General features: G+C 39.2%; 2 protein-coding genes across 2 annotated transcripts; both read left to right on the top strand.

The window, feature by feature from the left end:
- Positions 1-2,565: 2,565 nt before the first annotated feature.
- Positions 2,566-16,768, top strand: LOC145999465 (uncharacterized). The gene is made up of 2 exons (XM_083136429.1): positions 2,566-2,586; positions 15,020-16,768. The coding sequence occupies exon 2, from the start codon at positions 15,030-15,032 to the stop codon at positions 16,680-16,682; it is 1,653 nt and encodes a 550-aa protein (XP_082992555.1). The 5' UTR covers positions 2,566-2,586; positions 15,020-15,029; the 3' UTR covers positions 16,683-16,768.
- Positions 16,769-17,656: 888 nt separating this feature from the next.
- On the top strand, positions 17,657-20,528 carry LOC145999221 (uncharacterized). Its single transcript, XM_083136156.1, has 3 exons — positions 17,657-18,051; positions 18,532-19,193; positions 19,552-20,528. Exons 1-3 carry the CDS (start codon positions 17,657-17,659, stop codon positions 20,526-20,528), a joined length of 2,034 nt encoding a protein of 677 aa, XP_082992282.1.
- The last annotated feature ends 2,244 nt before the right edge of the window (positions 20,529-22,772 follow it).

Raw genomic sequence — 22,772 nt, 5'->3', positions numbered from 1 at the left:
AGTTCAGGTTCGGGTGCGAACCAAAAGTGTTCACAATGCGGTTTCATTCCGGAACTGAACTAAAACTGAAAGTATACGGAGGGTTATGGTGCACCAGAATGTAGCGAAACATTTCAGTTCAGGTTCGAGTGCGAACTATAAGTCGAACTGGAGCATGTTTCAGTTCGAGTTCAAATTCGGTTCGCAGTCCCTGGTTCTCTCCTCTCTTAGATCAAGAGAGGGCGAGGGAGCCGAAGGGGAAGTGGGCGAGTAGCTATTAAAAAAAACGCAGCCTGCATGGTAAGTTGCACCGCTCCAAACATCATTGGCGAAAGAACATTGCTTGTTCCTTCCTGCTTTCTGTGCCACGCATGGCAGAGGCACTGTTACTAAAGATATTTGCTACTGTTACGGCGGCCGATCCTAATGCTGGCAAGGGAAGTGGGGAGCGGGGAAGCGACCCAATCCAGTGCGATAAGAAACGCAGCAGCCTGTAGAACGAGGTTCACGTAGTACTTCTTCCCGCCGCGTCGTGTCTCTCGATGCCACTGATGTTGTCTGGTTGGTCTGCGGCGCAACCCCCGCTCCCCACTTCCCTTGCCAGAAACTGGGACCGGCCGCCGTAAGAGTGGAAAAGACCAATACATGAAGGGGACTTTTCCTTTGTGAAGGGAAATCCAGGTCTAATTTTAGGTAAAAGGGTGAAATTTTATCAAAATTTCCAGAAAATCTGAAGTTGTCTAGCTTCTGTTTTTATTTTACTTGCATTAGTACTTTATTCCCATTACACCTAGTTAATCTGGATGGGATGTATAATAAACACAAATAAATTAGAATTGTTGCTGTAAACCAAATCAAATTTTAGTATACGCCACTGCAATGCAAGATTGTAGTGTTTTAGAGAAGAGTATAATAATAAAGTAAAGTAAAAGTAAAGTGTTCCCCTGTGCTTAGCACCACGCCATGAAGGCGTATAGGGGGTGTGGGAGTAACGCCCCACACTTTCTTGATCCGGTCGTGAGTGGGAGTGATGTGATCAGCATCACGCCCCTGACCGCCTTTACCCCCAAGGTTTCCCCAGGTACCCATGTTATCCGACGCTGGGTGGGCGCCGGGGCCGCTTCCATCGTTAGAAAAGTTCCCGGATTTGAACCGGCCGGGGATCGAACCCGGGACCTTTAGCATGGTAGTCAGACGCGTTACCGACTGAGCCACCGCGGCCACCGAAGAGTATAATAAAAGTAATAACAATCATAAAACCTCAGCATAAAATGGACGAGATAATTAAATAGATCTGGCATTCAACCTTTGGCCAAATACAGGGGTGGTTTAAGGGCCGATAGACCGGGACGCTCTTCTTGGGGGTGCTTGATTAACAACAAAACCTTATTTCTGATTATATGAGCGTAATATTTGTTTGTATGTTTGAGTTTATTTTTAAATCCACTTTATGCACAGAGTTAATCGGAACTGGACATACAGTTTAAAATGGGAGGCAAACCGTGCCTCCACTGGGTACTTGGCTGTTTGTTTTAAAAACTGTTGTATTTATTGTTCACAAGGCAAGAGATTACTGTCATTTTGATGCCATTATGCAGGAATTAAATAAGCACGTGCCTGCAATAAACGTGTTCTTTTACAGTAAGATTTAAAGTATTAAAAAAAAAATATATTTTCGTCATAAAAACGTAAATATGGTCATGTTTTTTTATTGGTAGAAGGTGGAAATTAGGAGGATCAGGGTAGAATGTTGAGGGTGGAATGGGGGGGTAGGGTGGAAAGCAGGGTCGGACTGGGACTGCCAAGAAGGCGGTGGTATTTTTTCTCAACAGGACACCCCAAAAAATCGTTTATTGTAATGGCCTATCATTACAGTAAAGGCTGAATTGGGATACCAATTTTTTTAAAAATAAATTGAAGAGATCGTTGTTGGTGTTTTAAGTCCATTTTGTGCGTTGTAAGGCTAATCGTGACTGAACCTACAGTTTAAAGTGGGACCGAACCACTATGTGCCTCCACCGGGTATCGAACCCGGGACCCCTTGATTACAAGGTGACGACGCTACCACTGCGCCATCGGGGAGGCCCTGAGATCGTTGTTACCAACACAGATAACAAAAGAACAAAGGTCAGGTTGTTTTACTAAAGTTTAAACATGCAGCAGCAGAGAAGAAGAATAGGTTTCTTCACCACTGCTATATCTGTGACTGGTTGTGAGCAGAGCAGTAAGAAAAAAAGGGCGCCGAATGTTTTGGAAGGGCGCACTGGTATTTTGCCCGATGGGCCAGTCCGGTTCTGCTGGAAAGTAAGGGGCGCAAAAATCCACATCGCCCAGGTGAGAATTTTATCTTGAGCCGCCCCTGGATCTCCCCTTTGGCAACATTCGTAATAACGATTTGTGACTATCGGAAATTTCATATTTTGCTGTTAATTCCTTTCGGCGCTGTTCCGGTGACCCTGAACATAAGAACATAATGAAGCGCCACCATTACACGAGAGAGCATTATGTATTGATTGTTGCTTGGTATATAATGTCGATGTCCGTTGCGAGGCTCCTGGTGGTGGATATACATCATCCATCTTCCGTCCGACACATTCGAGAATCATAGTAAGTACAAGTATAACGGGTTTCTCGGTTTTCAGAGTTTATGCTGAAATTACTGTGCCAAATGTATTTTCCCGCCCTTTCCAGAATTCACCGGCGGGAATCAGACTGGTGAATTAAAAATGACTTCAAATTCGGTGAAAGCTTCACACTAAGCAAATGAAGACTAGATTTGGAAAGCGCACGTATATTCTCGTTTATTAGGAAAAGTCAACTGACGAAATCTTAAAGATAATTTATGAATGTCATAGTGTTTTGTCCACTTTCAAGAAACGCTTTGACCGATATTGCTCGATGGCAATGCAGCGATATGGCAGCTTCAAGTTGTCTCACTGCCATAACAATTCCAGCTTTCACTATTGACAATTTGTCGATCAAAGTTTTTCTCAACCCGCTCGTAAAACAATGCTTAATATTTTAAAGATCCTGTGGATTTGCTTTCCTAAGAAAAAAACTGTGGTATTGGCAGAGGCGGCTGCAGTGTGATGATGATCACTTCACCTCCAGTAAGGTGCCCTTCATAAAAGCGTGCAATGAAAAGTTTTGCATTTTATTTATTCCAAAACTCGTAGCAATTTTACAATACCGGATAATTCCCCGATTTCTTTCATATCTCGCATACTCAATAATTTAGTGCTTCTTATCACGAATATGCAGTTAATATTTGGCGGTCACGTGTAGAATTTCGAAAAAAAGGGGTCCGTGATCGCAACCGACAATGTACGATTGCTCATTATTTACCGGATGATTTTGTATTTCCACTACTTTACGACCCCAAATTTTAACTGTTTGCCTAACCTAACCTAACCTTACCGTGAATGGTTTGTGGGGCTATGCGTGATTGGTTTCTGGGGCACCGTAAAAAAATGTTAGTTTCATAATGAGCAATCGTATGATTATGTGTTTCCACTACTTTACGACCCCAAATTTTAACTATGTTTGCCTTGCCTAACCTAACCTAACCTAACCTTACCGTGAATGGTTTGTGGGGCCATGCGTGAATAGTTTTTGGGGCTAAGCGTGAATGATTTGTGGGGCACCGTAAAAAAAATGTTAGTTTCATAATGAGCAATCGTACATTGTCGGTTGCGATCACGGACCCTCTTTTTTCGAAATTCCACACGTGACCGCCAAATAATAAGTGCCGATTCGTGATTAGGAACCCTAAATTATTGAGTATCTGAAATATGAAGAAAATCAGGGAATTATCCGGTATTGTAAAACTTAGCCCAAAACTCTTCTTCCTTGTCATTGACAACAATACACGTAGCAAAACATCTACTACATTATTAATAATAGCAATAAAGGATTAGATGTGACTAGACGAAATATCACGCGTCCTGATACAAAAATTAAAGATTGAAACTATTCATGAAGCGCCTTGTACAGTGTCTCTCAAAAGTTTTAGGACAACGAAATTTTAAACTAGGCAACCCAATTTACACAAGCCGTTGGTGGGTTGCGTGCAGATTTAGGCTCAATTTCAGGGTTGCCACATGCACAATAGATATTTATAAAACACGCGAAAGAAATATAAACAAGTATTATTGTATAAAATTATTAAAAATATCACTATTATATCGCAAATTACAAAATTCTTTCTGAAAGAAAAAAATAGGTTTTCTAGTATTTCATCGCTGATGAGTCTACAGTAAGGAAAAGGGGTGAGAGGAAACGAAAGGTCACAAAGGAGAGGAGAAAGAGAAAGCGAAAGGAGAAGAGTTAAAATAGAGGAGAGAAGAAAGATAGGATAGACGAGGAGAGGAGATGTAGTGAGGAGAATGGAAAAAGATTCGAGGAGAGATGAGGAAAAAAGAACAAAGAAGAGAAAAGAGGAGGAAAACGAGAGGAGAGGATAGGAGGAGACGAGAAGAGGGAAGTGGAGAGTAGAGTAAAGGAAAGAAAAAGAGAAGAACGAAAAAAGAGAGAATAGTGCAGTGGAGTCGGAAATCTAAGACAGGAAGGAGATAAGAGGAGTGGAGAAGAGTGGGATGGAGTTAAGATGCGAGAAAAGTAGGGAAGGCGATATGAGATAAAAGCAGAACTGAAAGAGGGGAGAGAAGAAGGAGAAGGAACTGGAGAGAAGAGGTAGTTGCAGAAAATATCGTCTGAGCGTCAAGAATGGACGCATTGGTCAAATTATCGACATGAAACATTCAATAACATTTTGAAATGTATTGGAGAATATATTAGATCGGTGCGAAATGCCTTTTGGCTGAGTTCAGAGCAAATTAAAATCTTCCATGCAAGATCTTTGATTTTACCTGCGATTACACCACTAAAAAAATGAACGTAATTTTTAATATTTATAAGAATTATTCAAGTTTTCTCCACTTCTCGGTTCGTTGAAATGGAGATTTTGTAATTCAATATTTCCCCTCCCCCCATCGTTAATTCCAAACTGAATCATTCCGTTTCTCACGGCGTGGACAATGAACACAATGGGATATGTCTAAAACTTACGAAAATTTTCTGCCAGCGGATTGGTTTGAACCTACGACCATCAGAACGACAATCCTGAACGGTAACCACTACCCTACAACCTTTAGCTCCTTACACCAGGTAGAAGAACCACTACACTACGCCTTTACCTTCGAATGAAACAATATTTTTTTTAAGTATTCTGTCCCTCCAATATTGTAAATGTCGTTTGGTATACGTGTAGTTGAACTTTTACTTTAATTTTGATTTGCGTTCTTGTAATATAACCGATATCTTCGAGAAATAATTTTCGAAGTAATTAAAAACGAGAATATTGGTAGTTGTGAAAATGCGAGTTATTTCTTCTAACTTCTTATTGTGATTAGACATTACTAATGGAAAATATCTAGAGGCTTGAATATTACAGGACGATGTTCTTTTCCTGTGATACTGTAACAGACAAAATGCTTGTTTACTGATGCAAGTCTTGTGTCCAGAACAGTCTTATGAAATGTATTTGCTGTTGCGTAAGATAACACGAAATAATTACACCGTTTGCGAACTACCAAATCTGTGCAACGTTATACGTAAACAGGCGGAAAATTTTATTCATAAAATCACTTCACATTTGACGGTGTTAGTCAAGAGAGACTCGTGGGACACTGTGTTAAGGTGCTGGACTAAATCCTTCTAATTTTTCTTCCTCGAAGAACAACAATTTCTAAGGAAGAGCAACAGTGATGATCTTTCTTATTTCTTTTAAATGCTTACACTTTCCTTTAATTGGGTTAAAAATAAATAAGAATATTGCTTGCATTTCTGTCATTGACGTAGACCAGAGAGAGAGACACAGACAGACAGACAGATATTACAAAATAGTTCAAATAGTGCGAACGCCATTAAAAAGTCATGATAATTCTATGTTGCGTACTTAGAATTATTCATACAATAATGAACATGTCTAATTGTGAGTTAACAAAAAAAAAAACAATAATAAAGAGACATTCATTTTCGCATCACGATTGCAGTTCGAAAAAGTCGGGACAGGGATTGAAAGTAACGCACTGTCCTGACTAAATCGGTGAATCGGACGTCTGGTAGCCTTGCATCAATGATTATAAAACTAAAACCACCCAATATTGCAGCTTGAAGACTTTTGCGCAAGAAACAGATTCATTTATACAATAGCAAAATTGAAATTTTTACACATTTCAAAAACCGACGATGTTATTTTCGTATTTATTTATTTATAGGTTCACAGTTAAATATTTTAGGGTTCGAGGGGGAAGCATGGCCCACATGGCCCCTCCCCTGGGTACTGACCTTACGTAGACAGTGGAAGAGAAATTTTGGAGAACCTTTCTATTAAATTTAGTATTTATGCTCAGATAGGTTAAACCGTTTATTGACAATCGTGAACTTTTCGTTTAATAGATAATATTTGGTTTTAAACGACGGGAGAACATTGGTCGAATTTCCTTTCTTGCTCTTTTGAGAGAATATATACTTCTACAATAGCAATCGCGTTCGGAAACCGTGAAAAAAAATGACTTGGTTTTCAAAGGCAGACAAGCTTGGTAGTCTAGCTTGCTCGCGATCAAAGTGACTCACTCACGCTATTCAAGGCCGCTTCTTATCGCAAAACACTCTGCTTCGATGCACAGTGTCTGCACCAAGCACGTTACAAGTGACCAGAGTCGAATTTTAAAGAGAATCTGAAGAATGGTAGATTTCATCAGAGGCGGCTAGGTAGGCACCAGCTCAACATTCAATAGTTTAAGTGATAATTTCTTTCGCGTGTTTTATAAATATCTATTGTGCATGTGGCAACCCTGAAATTGAGCCTAAATCTGCACTCAACCCTCCAACTGCTTGTGTAAATTGGGTTGCCTAGTTTAAAATTTCGTTGTCCTAAAACTTTTGAGAGACACTGTACACGATCAAATAAACCACGAACAAGTCGTTGAATTGAACGCTTAAAAGTAAATGACGTCAGAGAGAACGTCATTGTTATGAAAGGTTAGGTCCAAGAATTTATATTTAGGAACGGTTCTAAATAACGACATCCAAGACTAAGGCCGTGTCCGAAAGGTGCAAGACCTTACTAAGCCAGCATCCTCCGAGTATGGTCTTACAATGCGGTCTTGAAGTCGTGGACAGGAAATGAAAGTCTTCCGAATTGCACTTCGACTGCAGCGCCAAATACGATCAGTAGATAAAACTGAGGACTCGTTGTTTTCTCTGCGTTTTAAACACTTGTTTTTCACCATAGAAATCACATAGCATTTTCAAATGTCCTTATACTTACATTTCCACACATTAGGAGAACTTCAACCAACAACTTGCTGGCCTAAACGCGTTTTACTGGCTTTCTACCTCCTTGATTTCAAACAAATGAACAACGTGTGCGGAAATCAGGTGACCAAGTCTGGAACCAACCGTACTCCGAGATATGGTCTCGATTGCTTTTGTACTCGGCGCTTTCGATCCGCACTAGTTGACGTCACTTCTGTGAAGACCATTCTTCAAGTCTGTATTTCGTACCTTACGGACACAGCCTGACCAATCAAAGCACATGTTATTGAAATCGAATCTATTATTGGAAAGAAGCATCGAGGGCAGTGGCGGCTCGTGGTTCGGAATGTTGGTGGTTGCAGCGAATATATAGCATAATATTTATATATAATTTTAACTTTATATATTTATAATGTAATTATGTATATATTTATAATTGTTTATGTATTTATATTCGGGCTGAGCCGATGTCGATGTATCGGTATCGGAAAGTATTGGTTGTATTTTGTTCGCCGATACGCACAGGCGACCGATACTTTTCGGATGTTTTGGTCTTCCGCAGAATCCGCAAAATGCCACGTGACATTTTTGAGGAGTATAATTAATAATTTTCATGCAGATTTTGAATGAAGTTCCATATATTCGGCAACAATATTGAGCAGATTTTTGTGTGTTTGTGTGTGTGTGTGTGTTACGTAAGAAGTACTTTAATGTTCTGATTCAACTGTTGAATATTTTGAAGGAAACTCTGATAAATCGATGCTTCTAATTGGCCTGGAATACTCACCCAATAATATTAATCAGTATTTTGAACAATTTTAATTGCTCCAATTTTCAAGCACTGGTACCGGTTGGTAACACGACTTAACAACAGTACACAAAATATCGCAACTATGACAATAGACAATTAGTCCAGCGCCCACGCCACAACATCAGGGAAAATAACTAGCACTCCATTTATATACGATAAGTTATATTTGAAACATTTTTTAGATTGGTGATTGGTGGTAAGGTCAGTAAATTAGGTTAAAATTCTCCCCAAAGGAAAATTTTTATCCTTGCCTAACATGGACATTTTGTCTGTTGCTCTACGACACGGGACAGTAAGGGAGAATTCACACCGAAGAAACACGCAACCCGCAACATGCGACATGCAACACGCGACACGAGTGCTTCACACCGAAGAGACAAGATGCACGCGGCAAGCGACACTGGTTTCTTTGCTCAGTTTGCATGATGGTACTGATATAATTGCATTAATCAGTTTATTAGTCACCCGAAAATAACGTAACAAGAGACATTGTTACATGTAAACTGCGTTGTAAAATTTGTTCAAGTTATTGAAACTTGGGAGAGGCATGTTGTGCACGAGAAAACTGAGAAATAATATGCACTGAAATCAAACTGTATACGCTAGACTTTTCAGCCTTAATAAAGCGAATACCTAAACACTAGAGAAATGGTTCTCAACCTTCTTGAAACCATGTCACGGTATACTTTTTAAGTCAATGCCCTTAGCCGAAGAATTTTCCTCTTAAATCTTTACAGTATTGAAGATTTTATGCATGAATTAACATATACCTATGAAATTAAATATTCATAAATAAATTCTAGCATAATCATAAGAGTAATAATAGTTTGATTACGTTTTGAATTTTAATATATGAATTTGAATTTAAAATTTTGGGTGCGTCAGCACTTAGGCTAATTTGCACCCGTCACTTTATACGGGGTCCAGCCTCTTACCATAACTAAACGAACATAATTGTCATGTCGTGTCGTAACTAAAATATTAAAATAATAAAATTTTCTGATTGGTTAAAAGCTGAGGCTGTTAAGAGGCATTCAGCACACAGGACGACACAGAATTATACTGCTCATGGGACCAGTCGCCAGAGCCTCGTTAGTTTGAAGTCCAGGGTGTACTACGTGGAAGTGAGGTTGACTATTGGGCGTACTACGTGGAACGAGGAAGGATCACTCCTTACACCCCTAGTTTGATTACGTGTGTAGGATTGTTGACAAATATAAAAGTATTGAAGACAAAGTGGTAACGTCGTCTCCTTGTAATTAAGTGATCCCGGGTTCGATAACCGGGGAGGCACCGGGCAGATCCAGTTCTGATTAGTCTATTTGTACATAAAATGGACTTAAAAAACGAAAACTCACAACTCTAACATGATATTGGGATTATGATAGTTGTCAACCAGTTTCAGCAGAACATTTCACAGCTCAGTATAGTTGATACGAGGGCACGGTATCGGGTCGCGGCCCGCTGGCTGAAAAACAATGTACTAGAGTACTTTACCATGTTGACTAATATAGTTTGGACTAAAGTACCTCCTTAAGCTGACTTTTTCAAATAATAGCCAAAACATGGCCTCTTTTCACGATGTTGATGGCAAATTACATCCGATAGATAACTGCATCAAAAAACTTGATAAAGCGAAATGAACGTTGTGTTTAAATCTTAAAACATTGTTAAAACATTGTACATATCGATACTTTATTATATCAACAAATTAGAGGATCAAACATAATGCAGGTTGTGCTCTCTTCTAGAGTCTAAATACAGCTAGTTAAAATGAAGCATTCGCTGCGCATGCGCGGACAACAAACTGAAGCAACACGATGCACGGTATTGAGAAAACGGCACATTCTGAGAGGCACATAAGCGACACGCGCATCTTGCTGTGTCTCTTCGGTTCGAAAGTTTGCATTGATTACTGAGTGTTGGCTTCTAAGCGTGTTGCATGTCGCGTGTTGCGTGTCGCGAGTTTCTTCGATGTGAATTCTCTAAGACTACAGCGCCTTGAATAACGTAGTGTGGAAAACGACCCAAGAAACTGGTTCCCGAGACGATGACAACATAGATGGCAGTGCGATCAGCACAGGTGCTAATTTTCTTATGAAAGTAATGCGGTTTAGTTAGTATTTGGAATATATTGTGTAGATTTGTCTGTCTTGAAAGGCTATACGTGAATTGATGGAAACAGTTATATTTGTGGAGTGATTTGCAGTCACGAAATGTCATTAATTTGGAAACAAAAGTAAAATAAAATTAATAAATAAATAACATGGGTAACACAAAAAGAAACATCGCAATGTGATTCCGGACGTCAGGTGTTGGATTGTGTACTAGAGTTTATTTTTTTATGTTAGTAGAATATAAATAGTATCCTGAGAGATATTTCATACTGAGGCGACAAACCACAAATGTCGCTTGGACGCGAGCCGTCAATGCAGCCTTTCGAACCGTAGGGACACAAGCTCTGACTGCACCGTTTCCTTAAGGAGATTTTAGATCAAAGCGACACGCGACAAACGATACGAAGATTTCACACCAAAGCGACACGGGTCCTTCTGTCCAAGACAACTTTCATACCGAAGCGACACATTTCACTTGGAAACGAGCCAATGAAGAGCAACATTTCACATCGTAGCGGCATGACGGGAAGCACAGGCTAGCGTTCGGTTGGTGAAAGCCTCAAACGATAAGTGTCGCGTGCCGCTTGTCGCTTTGGTGCGTAATCTCCCTAAAGCAAGACACTCATTGCATCGCGCATGCGCGAACAACAAACCACGGCAACACGTTGCAAGCTATTGGGGAAAAGGGTTCAGTATGAGAGAGACGTGTGGCTTACCGTGTCGCCTAGACCTGTTGTTGTAACATGCGGTTTATCGTGTTGCCTAAGGGCCAGTTTTTCAATGTCCTGTTAATCTCTCTGTTAACTAACTGTCAGTTGGAGATAACAGCCAGTCTTAACCAACACCGGGTTTTTCAATATGAAAGTAACTGCCAGTTAACTAAACCATGGTTCGTTCTCCGAAACAGTGTGTTGGCAATTCTGAAGCACGGAAATTACAGGAAATCGATCTGCGCGCCATCTGTTAGTATAGATTCAAACCGCGTCGGCTGGCACACAGCCTGGCGTTTAAATGTAGAACTACAAGCACGCCGCGCTCGAAAGAACGTTATTGCATGTGAAACTATAGGAACAATGGCTGCGTATCCATTTTGTATGCTTACGAAATAAATTAACGAAAGACAGCACTACAAATTTGTTTTTCTTCTAATAAAGGCCAATTCCACGTGGGGGAAATGATGTTATGAGGCGCAAGTGCAGATACTTTCTTGTAGAAGAAGCGTGAAGAACTCGAAAGTCGAGACATTAATAATACCTGTTTGTTGATATAAACACTATTATTATTATTAACATGTAAATATTGTACATTTGACTGCATGCTTTGTACCTCTCTATGCATGTTGTTGAGCGAAAAAACAACATGTTAATAGTAAGCAAGCTTTCTAAACTTCTAAAAATATGAAGGTACGAGTAAAAATAATTTTAAAATTTACAGTAATATTTATCCGAGAAGATCATTCAACAATAAAGCGTGAATTGAATGCAACACACGTAATAAGTAATTGACAAGAAAAAAAAATACCCGTGACCAGGACTCGAACTCGTATTACAAAACACAACACGATCCGAAAGGTGGTGCCGCTAAGCACTACACCACATCTTGTTTAATCTGACAGTGAAGTTGCGAGTGTGGAACTTCGATAGCTGCACGAAGCATCATGGGTGCGTTCCGAAAGTCTTAACGAAACGAACGCATTCAACGAAAATAACTAGGCTCGTGAATCTGGTGAAACCAGTTATTTTACAGACTTATGGGACACGCTAGGCGAAAGCGCAGGCGCAGCGTTTTGTTTAGAGAAAGTTTCCGCATGGCGTCAGCGGAAGGAATGTCCTTATGGCAAAAATAAACTCTATTATGGCCACTGTTACTCATTTTAATCACATTCTAAGAACGGTCAAGGCATACTTATCTTGTGCATGTTGCTTCATATCGCTATCTGTTAAAATTATAATACATTTTCCGAACTAGTGCAGTTTGAATCCATCAGCACGCGCTTTGTCTGCAAGGAGCAGACGATTTTCACGGAACAAACCAGCATCCCGTGCGTTTCGTGAGTTTCATTATGCTGTCCCAAAAGTCGCATTCCGTGCGTTTCGTGCAATAACGTTGAACTTCGCTCCAATACTCCTCGCTGAAGAGATCCGGCCGCCAGGCTGTTGCTTCGGCGCTGCAACGTCGACCTCTACGTCTACTCATATACTGTGAAATCTTGCAGGTTGCTTTCTTCTTTTTAACGGATCATAATGGAATTAGCTTTTTTGAAGCAATCAAGGGTAAATTTATTTGTGTATGTTCAATATATTTAATAGGAAAACAATGAAAAAATACTAACAAAAAGAATGAAATTTAATGATAAAATATCCGGTCGTTGTGCAACACTGCAACAATATCAGAAACCGCTCCTGATCGAGGGGCAGAATGATATTTCTATTCTGTGGTGAAGAGAAAGCATGAAAGCAACGTGGGAAGTGTAAACACGTGTTTGTGGCTTGCGAGAAAGGAAAGGAGGAGGAGCGGTGGGACATTCTGTATTTATTTAATCTCAACAATACAAATAATAATAATAATAAATAATGATCGTGTACATTTGCAATTTCATACCGTTTAACGTTTAAGATTTCCTGTTCATTCGACTTTACATATTCTCAACACAAACATAAGTAATTTCTATTCGAATCTGTACTCGGCACGCCACTTTATGAGTTACTGGGTGCATGTCCTTCGTTTTAACCCTCCGGCGGTCGCGGCACAGAGTGGAAAAAAATGTGGATGTACAGGTGATGGGCGCCATTTCTTTACTTCTCCCACCTGCAGTGGATTGTGTGGTGTCATGTGTTGTGTTGAAGGTGTCTTTGTTACGTCTACATCTAACTATATTAGTAGAAGTACACGTTTTTCTTGGCGCTAGGGGTGTGCGGGATTCCGAAAAGTCATTACCGGGATCATGGAAAAAATTCCTGTTCCGATCCCAACTTCGGGAAATGACTTCGCGACATTTCGGTTGGAAATTCAAAATGGTCATTTATGAAAGTGGTTAATTCTCGAATGTCTGGAACTTACCGGAAATTGTTAGGTTTTTTCCAGGAATGCAAAAACAAGCACTTAAGGTGAAAATGGACGTGTAGAATTCGAGATTTCCAGAGCTTTGGGAAATTTTGAACAATGGACATTTCCACTATTTTTTTAAAAATCTATACCATCGACAAATAACCCCTGCAATTTTCCACGTTCATGTGCGTTAATTTTTAGGTAAAAAATTGACTTTCCAATTTTCGAGCCAAGCGTTGCGCACAAAACACACCTGCGCCATGTTGTGACGTCGTGGTTCGGCTCGTCCTGTCGTCTGCGCGTTGTGTTGGCTTCATTTGGTGTTAGGGCGTGTCTGTGTCTGCTATGAAATAAGTTGATTGTAAAATAAACGTAATGACTAGAATCGGAAGTGGTTGTTACCACTGTCAGCGCTTTACTACAGTTTCCTCCGCCGAGTTAACATTACAAATAACAGTTCACCGTTGCCTTGCGCAGAAACAACAAGTTTCCATCTTGTGAGTTACAAGAGCCGAGCCGCCCGAATTTCGTAGTTGGTCAGTGTTGATGATATCACAAGGGAAAAGAAAGAATTATAAGTTGTGCACAAATACGAGTAGCAGATGACCCAATGTACCCACGACTGAAAAAAGGGGACTTGGTTGGGTGCGATTTGGATGGCGAGGCCACATCAATGATAAGCTAGAAAAACAATGAACTTGGTCTGTGAAAGTTATGTAAAAGTGCAAATTACTAAGAGCACTGTTCTATTTTATTAGAATGTCGTGCATTACTATAGGCGTAGCCAGAAATTTTTTTACGAGGTACGCGATTTAGACTCATAAAACTCAAAATAGTAGAAATAATAAACATAATAATGGTTATGATTGTCATTATAGAAAACTTATAAACTAATAAAATTAATGAGTTTTATTCCTGTAATAATTTTATTACATCCTTCCTTCGAGAAGCTGTTGTATTCGGTCCACCAGGTGAGCGAATATGCAGCGCACTTTAGTCCCCCACATTTCAATACAGTTATTATACTGAAATACATAGTACTATATTTTGTTATTTACATTCACACGCCTTCTTAAAGAAAATAATTTAAGTTAGGGGTAAATTTTGGTCATAAAGTTTATGTTGTGCGACCTCTTACATTAAAAAAATCTATTTTTTGGAATTTTGAAAACTGTGGAATCATTTATTCTTTGGTTTAAATGGTAAAATATGATGCAGTGATAAAGTTAAAAATCATATTTTAGGTTTGTGGAAATGTCCATTTCTGTATCGAAAATTTCCCGACTTACTCGGAAAGTTGCGAATTTTTCCCGCCTCGAACGTCAGGATTTTAAAAAATTCCCGTGCCGATCCCGTCCCGATTCTATCCCTCACCTGACTACACCGCGCGATTAGTCATACAACTAAAATTTCAATTTTTAACACATTTGCCATTGCTATTGTATGGCGAGAAACAATAAAATAAAATAAAATGATCATGTTTAAGCTAAAGACACAAACGAAATATGTAGCAATCTCTCTGAATATAAGTATTCATTTGTAAATTATAAACAAGTCAACTTTTAAACGAGAAACCACTCGGCGAGCGACCATTTATGTTACAAAAGAAGGCCCTACCGCCGAAGGTTAAAATCTACAGAAACAAATGGGATCTTCACAAGATCCCGAGGTAACGACAGCTACGCACTTCTAAAATTGCATAAGTTGCTCGATTAACCTAACTTTAGAACAATCTATTTCACAGGAAGCGAAGAATGGCACAGAATATCCCACTTACTACGAGATGTGTGTTTCACAGAGGTTCAGTTCTTCGTCGCCTTTCTCCAGCTGTGCAGCCGCTCCAGGAAATTTGTTACTCGAAGATACGCAAGTGGATCGCATACTCTTGCAGGAAGAGACTGAATGACATCTTCAATTTTGATGAAAACAAAAGAGCTATGAGGCAATTCTTCTCTCAGCTTCCAGTCACCGTACGAGAACAAATTTTAGAAAGAACCCTCTCGATGGAAGATGTACAGGGAAATTACCCGTTCTGTTTGTACCTGGACGAGGTACTGTTCTCCATCGGTATGAGGAAATTGGTAGTCGACTGCGACTTTCGACAAGATCATCTTGACAATTTCTTTAATTTGGCGGCAGTGGAGGGAAAGGAACTGCGCACTTTGAGTGAATGCTTTCACCCCATCCAATTCCATGTCACACCAAGAATTTACGAGCAGATGGAACTATTGTTAATTTGTGCTGAGCATTTAATTGATTTGACATTAACAGACATATGTGATGACACCATCATGAAGATAATTGGGCAGAATTGCACCTGTCTTCAGAACTTGGAGGTGTTTTTGAGGATAACTGCTAAGGGAGTTCACTATTTAACCCAAAATTTTGTAAGACACTCTGCAGAAACGGAAGAAGATAAGAGGGTTTGGGAAAGCACTCTATGGGAACTTCCTGGAATTTACCCACCACTGGAGGAGCTGTTGCCAGAAGGAGAACCTGTGATGTTTTACGAGAGGAAGAAAAGCCCGGTGTGCTCCACGCTCAGACGTGTAGATATTGAAATCGAGGTTGAGTCTGACTTCGAAGCAAGACTTGCAATTATGGAACTCATACCAAACTTAGAGTCGTTTGGGGAGTGGAATGACTGGATCTTACATCATATGTGGAACAACTGGTTCCAAGTAAAGAACACAAACGATACCTTCACGCCCCATGCCTTCAACCTAACCTTCTTCGAGGTTCGTTCAATGGAAGAATCCATATTTGGCATGATCATTAAAATGTTTCCGAAACTGCAAAAAATACGCTACAATAATTTTGAACCCAATACCCCATCAGCATTTTCACTGAGCAGATTCAATCACTTCATATTTCTTGAGTCTATGTATGTCAACCACACGAGTGATATCCTGCAGTGCGACTCTGTCAGCAATTTGTCAGAAGAAATAAGAGAAAGGCTAAGAAATGTCAGCATAATCAACCCAGGTGCTGAAAAACCTTTTGATATCTCTGGTGTACAGCAATGTTCAGCGCTGCGTCGTCTGGATCTACACTTCCCCACCATTTTGTGGAGTGGTACTTCATATGGCGGCCTTCTTCCTCCACACGATACAATGCAAAACTTGTCCTTTGTTAATCTGCAAGGAAAAGTAACAGAAAAGGCTATTCATTCGATTCTGGAATGCTCCCCGAATTTGGAATATTTGACGGTTTTCGATATCATCGAGAGGAAGGCCGATTTCTTGCTGCGAATACTTGGGATGAGAAAGATGCCGAGGTTGGAAACATTCGAAGTACATGATGGGTTTCTGCTAGACACAGAAGATGAACTACGATCTTTCGTCACTCACTTCGAGGGAATACAGCACGTTGGTAAAATACGCTTTCTATCAAATGCATGGGTTTAAATTTACAGATGCATATTATTTTATACATAGAGCCTGTTACGTATTACTATATTCATAAAAGTCTTCTCGAAATTTTCTAAGGAATCATACCCTGGTTTTGACATTGTGTTCATGAGCATCTGAATAAAGATTTTTGAACTGAAACAACCTTTTTGTTTTCATTAGAGTGCCCCAAAATAGCGTTTTCACTCTTTTAACGTTAATACCAGGAATAGTAATGACAGCACAGCACAACTTTGTTGGTGTCACATTACCTTAAACTTATAGATGTTTATTGGCAGCAATACTTCGTCTGCAACGCTGTACAACAGATCAACAGATTTAAAAAAAGCTGATGTGTTTTCCACGGGAAGGGAAGCATTGATAGTCTCAATCAGGGTGCGAAATCCTGGGGGGATGGAGGGGATTTCCCCCACCAACAATCTTGCCCTCAAAAATCCCCCCACCAAAACATTCCGTGGGGAGAGTTTTTGTTACAACAAACAAAAGATAAGCAATTACTTTTAATTTCAAATATACTGTACTAACAAAAATATCGAATGCATACACGAATTAGTGTAGTTGTGGGTGTTCAATGCTATTTCTCTCTCAGGAGATCATTAACAAATCTACATCATTACGCACAATAAAAGAAAAACAAGAATGCAAAACAATAATACCCGGCGGAGTTCCTGGTCTCCTACCGGGCGCCTCCTCAGGTGGCAGATAGAGGAAAGCTTACTAGATATAGTGGGTACTGGGCAATTAAAATACCCAGGGCGGACCAAAACCAGGACTACTGCCTTGTAGTTAGTAGAGGGATCTACAAAGGCTAGGGGAAGAAAACCCTGAAAACAATTTACCTGGCCCTCCAGGTTGGGGGTTGAGCGTAAGGCCGACACCCTTACCTTGTAAAAGAACAATCCGTTGAGAAGCCAATAGACGAGCCTCGGAAGGATGGATTTATAAGAAGACGACCAGGACAGACCAGGAATATGAGAACGGTCAATAAAGAAAGGACAATTAGTATCGCAACATGGAATGTACGCACCTTAAAGAAACCAGGGACATTGAGAGTAGTTAAAGAAATTGCTGAGAAATATGGGATCAATATAATGGCAGTGCAAGAGACAAGGTGGAAAGGACAGTCCACTTTCAAGTCAGAAAACCACATAGTGTTCAACAGTGGTGGAAATGGAAAGAAATATGGAACAGGGTTTATCGTAGATAAGAAAACGAAGAATGCTATAATAGACTTCACACCAATAAATGACAGAATATGCACCATGAGGGTCAAAGGGAGACTGTTTAACATCACAGCAATTTGTGTCTATGCACCAAGTGAAGAGACTGATGACGAGATCAAAGATGAGTTTTATGATAAATTGGAGTAGGTATACGATACAGCACCACAACATGATGTAAAATTAATAATTGGAGATGTAAATGCCAAAATAGGAAAAGAAGACATTTTTAGAAAAACAATTGGCAAAGAAAATTTACATAGTGAAAGTAACGATAATGGACTACGTATAATAGACTTTGCCGTAAGTAAAAGAATGGTGGTTAAAAGTACTCAGCTACAAAGAAAAAACATAAAGAAGGAAACCTGGATTTCACCAGATGGGGAGACAAAAAACCAGATAGATCATGTGATAATAGATGACAGACACTCATCAGATATAACAGATATCAGTAGCTGCAGAGGGTCAGATTGTGGATCTGACCACTTTCTAGTCAGAATCAAATATAGACAACGAATTGCCTGCTATAGAAATAGTAAAGGAAAGAAACAAGAAAAATATGATACAACGAAGGAAATAAAATATAAAAGATACAGTGTAAGATATAAAGAGACATTAAAGAAGAGATTGGAAGAGAAAGAAGAAGAACGGCAAGATTCTGATATAGAGGGAAAATGGAAAGCAATAAGAGACAGCATTCAACAAGCTGCAGAAAAGGTACTGGGTAAGAAGAAACCAACGAGAAGAAACGAATGGTGGGATGAGGAATGCGATAAAGCTATAAAAGAAAGAAACGACGCAAGGTTAAAGACTATAAACAGAAATACAAAAGGAAGTAGAGAAGTGTTCAAAGAGAAGAGAAGAATGGCTGCTAGATTGTGCAGAAAAAAGAAAAGAGAGTACGACAGGCAAAAATTAGCAGAGATAGAAACGACATGGAAAGTTAAGGAAAAGAGAGATTACTTCTTGAAACTGAAAGAAGAGAAGAAAGGATTTCAACCTAGAGTTGCATTTTGCAAAGACAAGGAGGGCAATCTGATAGGAGATAAGGAAGGTATTTTGAATAGATGGGCAGAGTATTTTAGTGAACTTTTGAATGGATATAAGAATGAACAAGAGAAGGAGAATGAGGATATAGGAGATAGAGTGGAAAAAAGAACCTTGAGGATGGAAGAGGAAGATGAATCTGATATGGAAATGGAAGAGACTAATAAAGATTTGATTAAGCCCCCTTCAAGGCAAGAGGTTAAAGAAGCAATCAGAGAACTAGCAAACAATAAAGCCCCAGGTAATATAAATGCAGAATTATTGAAGGTAGGAGGGAACATTATAGTGGATAAATTAGAAGAACTATACAAACAAATATGGGAAGAAGAAAGAATGCCACAACAATGGGGAAGAGGAATTATATGGCCAATACATAAAAGTAAAGACAAAACAGTATGTGAAAATTTCAGAGGTATCACATTCCTCAATATGGCATACAAAGCATTTGCTAAGACTCACACCACTAGCTGAAAAGATGATTGGAGAATATCAATGTGGTTTTAGGAGAAATAGGTCAACTACAGATCAAATTTATTCAATTAGAATGATAATGGAAAAATGCTATGAATACAATATAGACCTGCATCATCTTTTCATAGACTTCAGACAGGCATATGACAGCGTCAAAAGAAAAAGACTCCTAAAAATCATGAAAGAAATGAAAATACCAATGAAATTAGTTAAATTAACAGGAATGACATTAAGTAATACAACAAGTAAAGTAAAGATTGAAGGAGAACTCTCAAGAGAATTCCAAATAGAGAGAGGAGTAAGACAAGGAGATGTCATGTCAACCCTGTTATTTAATATAGCATTGGAAAAGGCAATTAGACATTTAAGTATAAATCCAGGAGGTACAATCTTTAACAGGATGAGTCAGTGTCTAGCTTATGCAGATGATATTGATCTTATATCACGAAACAAAACAGAACTAAACAACGAATTTAAAAAACTAGAAGAGAATGCAGAGAATATAGGATTACAAATCAATGTACAAAAGACTAAATACATGCTTGCATCAAGAAAAGAGTCCACAGCTAATGAAAGAACGAAAAAGGTAGGAGACAAAGAATTTGAAAAATGTGATAACTTTAAGTACCTAGGATCGATAATAAACAAAACAAACAATGTATCTGAGGAAATTAAGGCAAGAATAGTTGCAGGCAATAGATGTGCACTGGGACTCAAAAAAGTCTTCTCCTCCAAAGACATAAGCAGAAAAAACAAGATTAATATATACAAAACAAGTGTACGCCCAGTAGTGACATATGGAACAGAAACTTGGACGTTAGTGGAAAAGGACGAAGAGTTACTAAGAAGATGGGAGCGGAAGATGTTGAGAAGAATTTTTGGGCCGGTGAGAGAGGAGGAGTTTTGGAGGATGAGAACAAACGTGGAAATACAAGAACTATGTAATAATTCAGATATTGTAACAGAGATCAAGTGTGGACGAATTAGATGGCTGGGACATGTATGGCGAATGGAAGATTGTAGAGTGCCAAAGAAGGTGTTAACAGGAGGACCAGGTGGAAGAAGAAGAAAAGGAAGACCTAGAAAAGATGGCTCGATGATGTAGAGGGAGACCTGAGAAGACTGGGAGTCCGGAGACGGAGGAGGAAGGCGATGAATCGAGACGACTGGAGGCTCGTCGTGAAGGAGGCCAAGGCCCTGCAAGGACTGTAGCGCCAAAGGAGTAAGTAAGTAAGTAAAACAATAATAACTATGAAATTTGATAGATTTATATTAACTTAAAACATAAACTTAATAAAAACTTACACATAATAAAACCACTTCAATTATTTCATAATTTATTAGCATCTTTAACCAGTTAGTAAAGGACGTAGTTTGCTACTTTATAATATCTGATATAGAAAAAGTAACAATTTTTTTGTAATTAATAATAATAATATTTTAAGTTAGTAATTTATTTTTACTTTTAATAACATTATAAATTTGTATATCCTATAATTTATATGTATGTTTGTGGGGGAGTCGCCTTGAAATTACCGGCAATTATACTTGAATTTTATCATGGTCCTAGAGTAGCCACCCTGATACTAAACCAGCGCCCCTAGCAGCTTGCAAGGAAGCAAAGTGAACTGGGAACCAACCAAGCAGTGGAACAACACGTTCTGGTGTGGATGATTGCATAGGCCACTGAAATTCATAGAACCTTTATAAGTAATTTACCCGAATAAAGTTAGTATTTTGTTTCTGCTTATTATTAATGGATCTTATTCAGTTCAGTACACTGTACTGATTACCACATTTTTCGTTCACAATAATAATACAATATCTCATCATGACTTTTGGCCCACTTTGTACACATAATATTAATCAGTTCAACCTCCGCATCAACAACGACCACTCCTCCACCCAAAACTTGGACTTTGCTGATCCTGTGTACACCAACCACCAAAATATCCCCTTGAATGACTGCTTCTGGGTAGAGATCATTCACCCCTTGCCCCAATCCATCAACACCTCAGTACACAAAACATGGGAGAGGGCCTACATATCAGCCATGAGTGCAACTACATCCCCTGGCCTGGACAAGGCCACCCAGCAATGCCCCATCCTTTGCCTCCACCACTCACAGTTCCCGACAAGCCTGGCGAAAGAACAATTTTTTGTGGCACTAGCAACCTTTTTTTCTGGATCTGGCAATGTTGTAGGCCATGTTATCTTCCTGTCTAAGTCAATATCTTCACGAACTTTTCTTCTCCTGATGATGTGGCACACATCCGCGAAAATTTGAAGTTTTTCTTTGAGGTGAGTGTTTCCTTTTCACTTATTATTTAGCCCTTCTCGCCCTCCTCCCTTTTATTCATAACATTAATAATTTATAGTGTTTAATAATGTGATGTAGACTGTTTCAATACTCGTTTAATGGAAGAGAAAAATTCAGTATAAGTATAATGTCTTGATCAGTGGTGGCCGCTCATAAGGATGATACGGACACCACTACCGTGTGTAACCACAAGTAAACAGACATTACATTAACATCTTTGTATAGTTTTCACATTATGTGCATTGCAAATATTTCATTCCTCACAAATTGTTGGGTAGTTGGTTTTGTGTTTGTGTTTATCTTATGTAGTAGTTATGCTGTCTAATGTATTTCTGTTTGTCTTGTGTAGTATCGGTGATGTGTCTTATGTTGTAGTTGTGCTGTCTAGTATGTTTGTGTAGTAGTTGTGCTGTCTAGTATGTTTGTTTTGTCTTGCATAGTAGTTGTGCTATCTAATTTGTTTGTGTTTGTCTTGTGTAGTAGTTGTGGTGTGTAGTTTGTTTATGTTTATATTGTGTAGTAGTTGTGGTGTGTTTGTGTTTATATTGTGCTGTAGTTGTGATGTGTTTGTGTGTGTCTTGTATAGTAGTTGTGCTGTCTAATGTGTTTGTGTTCGTCTTGTGTAGTAGTTCCTCCATTCATATTGGGGGTTAGGCGTAGAGCTGACAACTCTGCACTGTAAAAAGACATGTCAAGAATCAGCAATATAAGGCCATGGATGTTCCCAAGGTAAAATATTCCGGAGGTAAAATAGTCCCCGTTCGGATCTCCGGGTGGGGACTACTTTGGGAGGTCTCTGGACTAAGGATAAGATCTACGTTAGGAATAAGGATATTAAATTAGGCACCTGGAATGTTCTGAGCCTTCACCGGCCTGGGGCATTTCAGTGTACAGTTAATGAGATAGTTAAGTATAAATTAGATGTAGTAGCTGTCCAGGAAGTTAGGTGGCCAGGAGAAGGGAATTGTAAAACTAAAAATTATACTTTTTTCTATGGTGGTACTGAAAATCATAATTTTGGAACAGGCT

Source organism: Lepisma saccharinum, chromosome 15 (assembly GCF_977018435.1).
Source record: "Lepisma saccharinum chromosome 15, izLepSacc3.1, whole genome shotgun sequence".
Lineage (NCBI taxonomy): Eukaryota > Metazoa > Arthropoda > Insecta > Zygentoma > Lepismatidae > Lepisma > Lepisma saccharinum.
This window is presented reverse-complemented; position numbering and strand designations above follow the sequence as displayed.

Bases quoted from the DNA above. Each gene is read 5' to 3' on its own strand.
- LOC145999465 (XM_083136429.1), top strand. From the start codon at position 15,030: ATGGCACAGAATATCCCACTTACTACGAGATGTGTGTTTCACAGAGGT.
- LOC145999221 (XM_083136156.1), top strand. From the start codon at position 17,657: ATGAGAACGGTCAATAAAGAAAGGACAATTAGTATCGCAACATGGAAT. The intron at 18,052-18,531 runs GTAGGTATACGA...ATTAAAGAAGAG, and splicing joins GAGTTTTATGATAAATTGGA to ATTGGAAGAGAAAGAAGAAG. The intron at 19,194-19,551 runs GTAATATAAATG...ATCTTTTCATAG, and splicing joins AGCAAACAATAAAGCCCCAG to ACTTCAGACAGGCATATGAC.